General features: G+C 35.6%; 1 protein-coding gene across 6 annotated transcripts in view; it reads right to left on the bottom strand.

The window, feature by feature from the left end:
- The window catches only part of VPS54 (VPS54 subunit of GARP complex), a 102,643-nt gene that overhangs the window by 33,654 nt on the left and 56,756 nt on the right, over nucleotides 1–12,233 (bottom strand). For all 6 annotated transcript variants that reach the window (XR_015136723.1, XR_015136724.1, XM_086326349.1 and 3 more), the window contains 2 exons: nucleotides 11,104–11,200; nucleotides 1,383–1,723 (listed from right to left, as the gene is read on the bottom strand). Coding sequence is in view for 4 of the 6 variants with exons in the window: in XM_086326349.1 (XP_086182475.1) it covers nucleotides 1,383–1,723; nucleotides 11,104–11,200 (438 nt within the window). In the remaining 2 variants the exon portion in view is untranslated. The remainder of the gene's footprint in view (nucleotides 1–1,382; nucleotides 1,724–11,103; nucleotides 11,201–12,233) is intronic.

Raw genomic sequence — 12,233 nt, 5'->3', positions numbered from 1 at the left:
CGAGTTGCCAGTCCAGGTTCGATGCACGATACTGGATGCTTGGGGCTAGTGCACTGGGACGACCCAGAGGGATGGTATGGGGAGGGAGGAGGGAGGAGGGTTCAGGATGGGGAACACATGTATACCTGTGGTGGATTCATTTTGATATTTGGCAAAACTAATACAATTATGTAAAGTTTAAAAATAAAATAAAATTAGGAAAAAAAAAAAAAGACCTGGTAATGTTCTGTCTCTTCACTTGAGTGGTAATTCTATTAATATATTGCTTAAACTATGTATGTTTTAACATCTCTTTTAACAGCAGTTTTAGACTGAACCCTAATCAATATATGTGAAAATATAAGCCTAAACAGAGAAAAAAATATTTTTATTTATAGGTAGTTCAGGGTTTGCTTGATTGATAGTGGGGAGGGGAGGTGTTATAGTTGACTCTACACTATAACTGCAACCTAATAAGATCCTAGGCCATAATCTGACTTTTATCAAAATGAACAAAAATACTGAGTTGCTATTACTCTTAATAATTACAAAATATAAATGATGTTCTAGGACCAGAAAGATTTTATTGGCTTTATTTTGCTTTTGTTCTTTCTATTCAAAACACTTAATGGAGTGTATGGATTAGATGGTAATAATTGATCAGTGTTCTCTTGATTTTCACTAGTATACTGCAGTTATTAGAAAGTGTTATTGTATTTAGGAAATATATGCTAAAGTATTTGGGACATCAAGTCTGAAATCTACTGTCAAATGACTGAGCAAAAATTTTAACATGAGAGACAAAGAAAGGAGAGACAGAAAGAAAGCGAGAAAGGGAGAAAGAGGGCAATGTGATATAGACTTAACTGGGGAAGCAAGGTGAAGGGTAGAGGTTTTTTTTAATAATTCTGGCAACTTTTCTGTAAATCTGAAATTATTTCAAAATAAGTTTTAAAAAGTAATATTTAAAAAGACAGTGTGACCCACTTGGAAACTCATGCCTTTGAACAACTGAAAATTGTAAACCAAATACATCTTTACTATATACAAAAGTGATACAGTAAAAGAAAGAAACATAACCAAGGAAATACTGACCTGAGTTCCAGGACAGGTTCTGCCACTAATGACTTTAAATAAGCCATCTAAACTCTCCAAATTAAAGGTATTTAATTAAATGGTTTCTTCTCAGACTTAAAATTCTATAATTCTCAATTATTTCCAAAACTCACCTCCTTACCATCCATAAATTTTCAAAAATATATGTTTCATAAAATTTATTTTTGTTAAATTCCAAAAGCCCGAACTATATATGGTTTTTCAATAAACTGAATAATCAGTCTTATTTAAACCATTAATAAGATGACTCAAGGTCTTGTTAATCTGGCAACAGTCACCATACTCACATAATATCCACAGCTCCTGGAGTAACAGATGATGATATCTGCTCTTTGCTGGATGAAGAATCAGTAGTACATTCTGGTTCGGATACAGAATCACTGCTGCAGGGCTCACTATTTGGAGATGCATTTCTCTGAGAGGTAGTATCTATGGCTATAGGTGTTAATTCACTCTCACTGAATGCATCACTTATAAACATGCCTTCATGGATTAAATAAGCCACTTCTGTGTCTAGTGAATTATCTTTTGCAGCATTTTTCTGTTGTGAAATCTCTTCCAATTCTCTAGTCCTTTGGTTTTTGTCAAGAACTGAGAGAACAACACTATGAATGATATTTAAGGTTGCCTAGAAGAAAACAGGATACATTTTTAATTGATATAAAATATTTTGTACCAAGGTTTCAAAAGTGAAGTGATTGTGCATGTTTGAGCATTTTACAAATGAGTCAAGGTCATGTATATATCAGAATTTCTATCTCCAGTTACACAATAAAGGTGACTGGTAAAAAAAGAACTACTGAAGAGATGGGTTCCCTTTAAAGTTTAGACATAGGGCTATACTTACAAATTAATTTTGTAAATGGTGATCTCCCTAAAATACAGTGCATATTTCTCTCACTTCTTAAATAGGTTACATTGAACATAACTTGCCTATCAGAGGATCATATTCATTGATGTGTTTACTTAAAAAGAAAACACAATCTGTATTCCTTACCATATCTACTTTTATATCCATTTCTCCTCATCTCACATCTTTTCTCACACATTCAGTGTTCTTGAGACATTTTGGTTCTCTTCCTATTCTTTAAAATTTCACTGTTTCCATCTCAGTACCTTTATTGTTTCCTCTGCTGGGAATGCTCTTCACCTTGATGTTTACATACACGTTTTCTTTTCATCACTAAGGTTCTTGCACAAATGTCACTTCCTCAAAGAAGCCTCCTCTAACTCCTATCAGCAATCCTATCCCATTAATCAATTTTTAAAAAATATCAGTTATCGCTTTTAATTTTTCAGTTCTAGGTCTCTTTCCACTACAGTGTTAGCTCCATGAGATACTGTATCTTACTGCCTAGAACAATAAGTACCATGCACGGAGGAGGTATTTAATAAATACTGAAAAGCAGAAGAATCAAGTGTAAATTTACGTAAATCAATGTCTTCATGGACTACTAAGAAATAAGGAGCTATATTCCTACTTTAACATTCAAAGTTGAACTCTAATAACTTGCTGTTCCTTTCTCAAAATTATTTATTTTTCAGGATCTACATGGTTCTAGGGAAGCAGACTCCAAATTTAAGTCTCCAAAGATAGGATAAGGGTCTAAGGTGGGCCAATCAGCAAACGAAACACCTGAGCTTAAAGCTAAAGAAGATACACAGAAGACAGACTGAGAAAAACACAGGAGAACAAAACTAAGGCTTGATAATATCATCAACTTCTCTATTAAACACCTAAAGGTTGACCTACCTATGGATTTTTTTTAGTTATATGAACTAATAAATCCCCTTGTTTAAAACACTCTGTTTTCAGTTCAGTTCAGTTCAGTCAGATAGTCGTGTCCAACTCTTGGCAATCCCATGAACCGCAGCACACCAGGCCTCCCTGTCCATCACCAACTCCTGGAGTCTACCCAAACCCATGTCCATCGAGTAGGTGATGCCATCCAACCGTCTCATCCTCTGTTGTCCCCTTCTCCTCCTGCCCTCAATCTTTCCCAGCATCAGGGTCTTTTCAAATGAGTCAGCTCTTCGCAACAGGTGACCAAAGTATTGGAGTTTCAGCTTCAACATCAGTCCTTCCAGTGAACACCCAGGACTGATCTCCTTTAGGGTGAATTGGTTGGATCTCCTTGCAGTCCAAGGGACCCTCAAGAGTCTTCTCCAACATCACAGCTCAAAAACATAAATTCTTCTGCGCTCAGCTTTCTTTATAGTCCAACTCTCACATCCATACCTGACCAGTGGAAAAACCATAGCCTTGACTAGACAGACTTTTGTTGGCAAAAACCTCTGCTTTTTAATATGCTATCTAGGTTAGTCATAACTTCCTGCCAAGGAGTAAGCGTCTTTTAATTTCATGGCTGCAATCACCATCTGCAGTGATTTTGGAGCCCCCAAAAATAAAGTCAGCCACTCTTTCCACTGTTTCCCCATCTATTTGCCTGAAGTGATGGGACCAGATGCCATGATCTTAGTTTTCTGAATGTTGAGCTTTAAGCCAACTTTTTCACTCTTCTCTTTCACTTTCTTCAAGAGGCTCTTAGTTCTTCTTCACTTTCTGCCATAAGGGTAGTGTCATCTGCATATCTGAGGTTATTGATATTTCTCCCGGCAATCTTCATTTCAGCTTGTGCTTCTTCCAGCCCAGCATTTCTCATGATGTACTCTGCACAGAAGTTAAATAAGCAAGGTGACAATATACAACCTTGATGTACTCCTTTTCCTATTTGGAATCAGTCTGTTGTTCCATGTCCAGTTCTAACTGTTGCTTCCTGACCTGCATACAGGTTTCTCAAGAGGCAGGTCAGGTGGTCTGGTATTCCCATCTATTTCAGAATTTTCCAGTTTATTGTGATCCACACAGTCAAAGGCTTTGGCATAGTCAATAAGCAGAAACAGATGTTTTTCTGGAACTCTCTTTCTTTTTCCATGATCCAAAGGATGTTGGCAATTTGATCTCTGGTTCCTTTGACTTTTCTAAAACCAGCTTGAACATCTGGAAGTTCACGGTTCGCGTATTGCTGAAGCCTGGCTTGGAGTATTTTAAGCATTACTTCACTAGCGTGTGAGATGAGTGCAACTGTGCAGTAGTTTGAGCATTGCCTTTCTTTAGGACTGGATTGAAAACTGACCTTTTCCAGTCCTGTGGCCAGCGCTGAGTTTTCCAAATTTGCTGGCATATTGAGTGCAGCACTTTCACAGCATCGTCTTTCAGGATCTGAAATAGCTCAACTGGAATTCCATCACCTCCACTAGCTTTGTTCGTAGTGATGCTTTCTAAGGCCCACTTGACTTCACATTCCAGGATGTCTGGCTCTAGGTCAGTGATCATATCATCGTGATTATCTGGGTCATGAAGATCTTTTTTGTACAGTTCTTCTGTGTATTCTTGCCACCTCTTCTTAATATCTTCTGCTTCTGTTAAGTCCCTACCATTTCTGTCCTTTATTATGCCCATATTTGCATGAAATGCTCTGTTGGTATCTCTATTTTTCTTGAAGAGATCTCTAGTCTTTCCCATTCTATTGTTTTCCTCTATTTCTTTGCACTGATCACTGAGGAAGGCTTTCTTATCTCTATTTGCTATTCTCTAGCAAATGCATTCAAATGGATGTATCTTTCCTTTTCTCCTTTGCTTTTCACTTCCTTTCTTTTCACAGCTATATGTAAGGCCTCCCCAGCCAGCCATTTTGCTTTTTCGCATTTCTTTTTCTTGGGGATGGTCTTGATTCCTGTCTTTGTACAATGTCACGAACCTCCGTCCACAGTTCATCAGGCATTTTGTCTATCAGATCTAGTCCCTTAAATCTATTTCTCACTTCCACTGTATAGTCATACTGCTACTGCTAAGTCACTTCAGTCGTGTCAAACTCTGTGTGACCCCACAGACAGCAGCCCACCAGGCTCCCGCATCCCTGGGATTCTCAAGGCAAGAACACTGGAGTGGGTTGCCATTTCCTTCTCCAATGCATGAAAGTGAAAAGTGAAAGTGAAGTCGCTCAGTTGTGTCCAACCCTCAGCGACTCCATGGACTGCAGCCTACCAGGCTCCTCCATCCATGGGATTTTCCAGGCAAGAGTACTGGAGTGCGGTGACATTGCCTTCTCCGGTATAGTCATAAGGGATTTGATTTAGGTCATACCCAAATGGTCTAGTGGTTTTCTCCACTTTCTTCAATTTCAGTCTGAATTTGGCAATAAGGAGTTCATTATCCAAGCCACAGTCAGCTCCCAGTCTTGTTTTGGCTGACTGTATAGAGCTTCTCCATCTTTGGCTGCAAAGAACATAATCAGTCTGATTTCAGTGTCGACCATCTGGCGATGTCCATGTGTAGTCTTCTCTTGTGTTGTTGGAAGAGGGTGTTTGCTATGACCAGTGTGTTCTCTTGGCAGAACTCTATTAGCCTTTGCCCTGCTTCATTCTGTACTCCAAGGCCAAATTTGCCTGTTACTCCAGGTGTTTCTTGACTTCCTACTTTTGTATTCCAGTCCCCTATAATGAAAAGGACATCGTTTTTGGGCGTTAGTTCTAAAAGGTCTTGTAGGCCTTCACAGAACTGTTCAACTTCAGCTTCTTCAGCGTTACTGGTCAGGGCATAGACTTGGATTACTGTGATACTGAATGGTTTGCCTTGGAAACAAACAAGAGATCATTCTGTCGTTTTTGAGATTGCATCCAAGTACTTCATTTCGGACTCTGTTGTTGACCATGATGGCTACTCCATTTCTTCTGAGGGTATCCTGCCTGCAGTAGTAGATATAATGGTCATCTGAGTTAAATTAACCCGTTCCAGTCCATCTTAGTTCACTGATTCCTAGAATGTCGATGTTCACTCTTGTCAACTCCTGTTTGACAACTTCCAATTTGCCTTGATTCATGGACCTAACATTCCTGGTTCCTATGCAATATTGCTCTTTACAGCATCGAACCCTGCTTCTATCACCAGTCCCATTCACAACTGTGTGTTGTTTTTGCTTTGACTCCATCCCTTCATTCTTTCTGGAGTTATTTCTCCACTGATCTCCAGTAGCATATTGGGCACCTACCGACCTGGGGAGTTCATCTTTCAGTGTCCTATTTTTTGCCTTTTCATACTGTTCCTGTGTATTTGGGACTAAATGTACTCTAAGTGAATATTCCATACAGTATTAGACAGAGATTCTGAGCCTTCAAGTCTATGGAGACTGTATATCTTCCCTGCTCATCAGTAATTTCTCTCTCTCTTTTTTTTTTTTTTAGTAATTTCTCTATTGTCACAAACCTGCTCCCTGCTATACTATTCCATTGCGGCTTTTAATCCTTACTGCTGTCTTAATCTTTAATATGCTACCTCTCCCATCTTCATTTCTGCCTATCTTCTTCCTTATCTCTTCTCTCTTGGTGATTTTCTTTCTCAAAGAATTTTCTCATTAAAAAAAAATTAAACATAGTCTTTCTCTCCCTTAGCAACTAATCTGCACCTCACCCATAGGCCAGCTATGCAAAACTGAGTCCACCTTCCAGGTTCAGGTTCAGTCCTGCATAGCCACCCAATATGCTCCCAAACCTCCTTGCCACAGGATTAGAAATAAGAAGAAAATCCAGACCCAAACCAATCAGTGCATAGCATTTTTTTACCACAGTGATTTGATATGTGACCTAAATTAACCCAATGGATTAAAACTAAGGACTTTCATTTGATGACTAAAGAAGAAAAAAATCTTTTCTAGGAGGTATAGTATACAAATGTGGAAGACTTGAAACTGATATATATAGACATTTTGCTATAATTAGGTTAGTTACTTTAAAAGTGAAGTCAAAAAAGAGAAGGTAGAAATGAAATAAAACAGTGAAACTAATCAAGAAAACAATGACCACACCAAAACTGAAGTCTATTGTTTTTGCACTGTTTTAAGTTCCTCAAGCCAATACACTTCTTTTATTGTTTAAATTAGTTTGATTTGGACATTTTGCCACATTTAACTGACAACATCTTAGCTAGTACAATAAATTTTCTATATACAGTGTATTAGCTGTTCTCTTAGGGGTTCTTCTTCACTGTTTTCACCATATCTACAAGTTTTAAAGGTTTGTGATTATTTTTTTTCTAAGTCCAGAATCATTCTTGTTTAAGAATGCCAGAAGATTTCACAATACATAATAGATTCAACAGTAGGGTAAAGCAAGTATACTCCAATAAAAAATTCCAAAATAATAATAATAAAAATAAAGTGCTCAGAACAGTAACCTGGCACAAAGTAACTACCTAATAAATGCATTTAAAAAATAAATGTAGGCACATGATTTACTTTCTGAACTTTCCTATTGCAGCAATTTATAGTTAAGTTCATGTTTAAATACCAGAACAACCAAAATAAATTTTTCCAGTCTTGAGAATAGTGAATGAAATAATCTGGTAACCATATTAATTAAGACTCTAAAATGATAGTCCAGAACTGTCTATGTAACAAATTGAAAATCTAAGAGTTAAAAATCTCTTGAAAAGACTGTCAAGCTGCATTTAAGGATTATTTTCTTTTTCAGCTATACAAATTATACTAAACTATGGGGTATAAACAATAAACAAAAATTCTAATAAAAATTTAAAATACAATTAATGCCCCCAAATAAACATACACACTTGTGGTCAATTAATCTATAATAAAGAATACAAGAATATACAATGGAGAAAAGACAGCCTCTTCAACAAGTAGTACTGGGAAAACAAGCTACATGTGAAAGAATGAAATCAGAACACTCTAACACCATCTACAAAAATAAACTCAAAATTGATTAAAGAACTAAATGTAAGATCAGAGACTATAAAACTCCTAGAGGAAAACACAGGCAGAATGCTCTTGGATATAAATTGCAGCAATATTTTTGTGGAGCTGACTCTTAGAGTTATGGAAATAAAAATAATAATAAACAAATGGGACCTAATTATACTTAAAAGCTTTTGCACAGCAAAGGAAACCACAAACAAAATGAAAAGACTAGGAGAAAATATTTGAAAATATGTGACCTACAGGGAATTAATTTCCAAAATATACAAACAGTTTATATAGGTCAAAAAAAAAAAAAAACACCAAATCAAAAAATGGGCAGATCTCGACAGTTCTCCAAAGAAGACACACAGACAGCCAAAAGGCACATGAAAAGATGCTTGATACTGCTAATTATTAGAGAACTACTATCCATAACCACAATGAGGTATCACCTCACACTGATCAGAATGTCCATCTTCAAAAAGTATACAAATAATAAATGCTGGAGAGGATATGGAGAAAAAGGTTCCTTCTGACACCACTGGTGAGAATGTAAATTGGTGCAGCCACTATGGAAAACAGAATGGAAATTCCTTAAAAAACTAAAAATAGAGTTATCATATGATACAGTGATCCCACTCCTGGGCATATATCTGGAGAAAACTCTAATTAGAAGAGATGTATGCAACCCAATATTCATAGCAGTACTATTTACAATAGCCAAGACATGGAAATGTCCACTGACAGATTATGGGTAAAAAGATGTGGTAAATACACACAGTGGAATATTATTCAGCCATAAAAAGAATGAAAAATGCCATCAATCCATGCAGCAACATGGACAGATCTAGAAATTATCATACTAAGTGAAGTAAGTTATATACACAAAGACAATACCATATACCACACGATGTCACTTATAGGTAGAATCCAAAGAAAAAAGAGATAGAAATGAACTCATTTACAAAGAAGAAATAGACTCACAGACATAGAAAACAAACTTATGGTTACCAAAGGGGAAAGAGCAGGGCAGGGTATAGATAAATTAGGAGTTTGGGATTAGCAGATACAAACTATATAAAACAGGTAAACAATGGTCCTACTGTACAGCACAGGGAACTATATTCAACATCCTGTAATAAGCTATAATGGAAAAGACTATAAAATGAATACATGTAACTGAATAACTGAATCACTTTTCTGTATACCAGAAACCAATACAACACTGTAAGTCAACTATACTTCAGTTACAAAAATGTAATGACTCCCTGTAGAAAACTTAGGGAAAAGAGAAAAGAATGAATAACAAGTTTAAATTACACATAATTCTACCATCTAAAGATAACCACAAAAAGACAAGCTGTCTCTGGTCTATGCAGATGAAGAGGTAAAAAAAATAAAAAAACATTTTTAACACAGCTAAGAACATACTACATAAATAGGTCTCTGTCTTGTTTCTTCACTTAATGTTATAATGTATGCATTTTCTTCAATCATTAAAAATCCTTGCCTGCATGACATTCTGTACTAGTGAGTATACTGCTACCGCTACTGCTAAGTTGCTTCAGTCGTGTCCGACTCTGTGCGACCCCATAGATGACAGCCCGCCAGGCTTCCCCGTCCCCTGGGATTCTCCAAGCAAGAACACTGGAGTGGGTTGCCAACTAGGCATAACTAATTTTACCATTTCTATGTTAGACATCAGAGTTCTTTCCAATTTGTAGTTATTTAAAAATCTTCATTAAAAATGAAGTTTCTAATATTATGTTTCAGTGAAATCATGCCCTAGAATGAATCATAAACTTTTCCAAAGAAAAACTACTGTATTTAAAAATCAAACATCATCTTCAAAGATGTTTTACAATAATATTAGTTTAAGTGGCCTAAATGTGAAAATGAGAAGCTACAATTAGGACAAATCACTGTTTTCATACAGCACATACATCAAATAGTAATTTGGCTTAGTTTAACTGATATTGAATCTAAAAGTAAGACGGCTATTTTAAAAATTACTGGCAAAAAGTTGGCCAACTCCAACTATACAATGTAGGAGTTCTATATATCCAGAAGTGTGTGATGAAGTCATGGTGGGAATATAAGAAAAAGTGAAAACATGGCCTTATACTGTACAATTCACAGATACAGGTTTGATATCTATCACTATCAATAGATAAGATCAACATTTTGGTAGGAGTCTAAATTAAATGCAATGGTTCTATATATCCAGAAGTGTGTGATGAAGTCATGGTGGGAATATAAGAAAAAGTGAAAACATGGCCTTATACTGTACAATTCACAGATACAGGTTTGATATCTATCACTATCAACAGATAAGATCAACATTTTGGTAGGAGTCTAAATTAAATGCAATGAATCACATTTTATAAAAACTTTTCCCGTTTCAACCAGAAAGCTTATATATGTGATGTAGAGCATCATCCCAATTTTAATAAGAAAATCATATTATAGATAAATACCTAAGTCCCCCAGATCATTTTTAATATGAAACTCAGGAGGTGCCAGGGATCTTGACTAGAACATAAAAGCAATATTGACACCTGATAATTCAAAGAATATCACATTTCACTAACAGCCTCTTATACTCAGTAATTCCTAAGGACTGTCTTATTAAAACAGTTATGACATGTTGGTAATCCCAACAAACACATATTAGAGTCTATGACATCTTTTCTTCTGAAAAATGCTGTGTGACATGTATTCTTTTCCTTATAACGATTGGATTAAAATTAACTGGCTTGACCACAAAGTAATTAAATGTAATGCATGATACATGATTGGATCCCAGGTTTAAAAATGAAGTAAAAACCTACAATAAAGAACATTAGTAGAGTAACGTAAATATGAACCGTATGTTAAAAATATTATGGTATCAACATAATATTAATATTAAATTCCTAGAAAAATTAAGTGTTATGGGATAGATTTTTGAGTGTTTCACAATATTTTAACTATAGATAATCTAGATAGATTCAAGCATCACAAAATCACAAAAGGAAATATTACTGTATAATATTTAATGCCAAGTAAGCATATTTCTTTTTAAAATGAAATAAATCATCCAGAATTATAAAAAAAAGTTACCAAAATACTCTGAAGCACTTCAAATCTTATTTAAAACAAAGCTCCTTTAGAAAAATTGCAAAAATAAAAAATTTGTTTTATTCAAATTTTTGTGTCTAGAAAGCCGACAATTTTAGGGATATTCTGGACAAACTGATAAATCACATAAGCTTACCTTAACTCTCTGTAGGAAAATTGTAAACTTGGAGAAAATATCCGTTAGTAAATCAAACCACTGAGGAAAATTCAACATTCTCATCTGATCTGCAAGCCTAGAAAAAAAATTCAAACAAAAATAACGACTGTCTTGGGGCCATTATCTACATGATGTTATCTACAAGCTGGAGGAAACTACACTGAATACTATCTAGTAACAAAATAATAAAATGCAATTTAATCTAGAATTATACAATAGAGACGAAGAAGTCAATTACTAAACAACTCCTTGTTTAAACATCTCTAAGACATCTTTATCATGTATTAATTCCATGCGAACATGCTTTGTGATCATTTGACGTAAAGGGATAGAGAAATAAACTAATTTAGGTTAAATGTGGAAAAGATATATGCTGGAATAAAAATGAGAAACAAAACAGCTCCCCTAAAAAGCTTAATAACCTATTTTTCTAAACACAAACTAAAAGTACTTTTCTATATATGAAGGGTAACATGGCATAGTGGCTAAGAGTATGGGCTCTTGAGCCACGGTGCCTTGGTTCAAGATCCAGCCCTGCCACTTAACTAGTTGTGTGACTCTGGCCAAGTGACTTAGTGAGTGAAAGTCTCTCAGTCGTGTCCAACTCTTTTCCAACCCCATGAACGATAGCCTGCCAGGCTCCTCTGTCCATGGGGATTCTCCAAGCAAGAATACTGGAGTGGGTTGCCATTTCCTTCTCCAGGGGATCTTCCCAACCCAGGGATTGAACTCACGTCTCCTGCATTACAGGCAGATTCTTTACCACTGAGCCACCAGGGAAGCCAATATGGAAAAAGTGATAGAAGCTACCATATATGGTAGATGTGAGTATTAACTGAGTCAATAAGTACTCAGGACAATGTACAATGAATAAAAAAATGCTATGTATTAGCCAATATTTATATTTAGAATGTTTTATATATATATATACACACACTAAATATTATATTAGTATAATACATAAAAGTATAGCCAGTATTTTTATAGCTGACATCAATCAATTCTTAAAATAAAAAACAGAATTCCATAAAGATATTTCAGAACACTATAATGACTTATTACTCTAAATTTTTAATTAATGATGCTACACTTAGGACTTTATTCTCAAA

This window comes from Bos grunniens, chromosome 11 (genome assembly GCF_055505025.1).
Source record: "Bos grunniens cultivar Pamir isolate PY7600 chromosome 11, Bosgru_T2T1.0, whole genome shotgun sequence".
Classification (NCBI taxonomy): Eukaryota; Metazoa; Chordata; class Mammalia; order Artiodactyla; family Bovidae; genus Bos; species Bos grunniens.
This window is presented reverse-complemented; position numbering and strand designations above follow the sequence as displayed.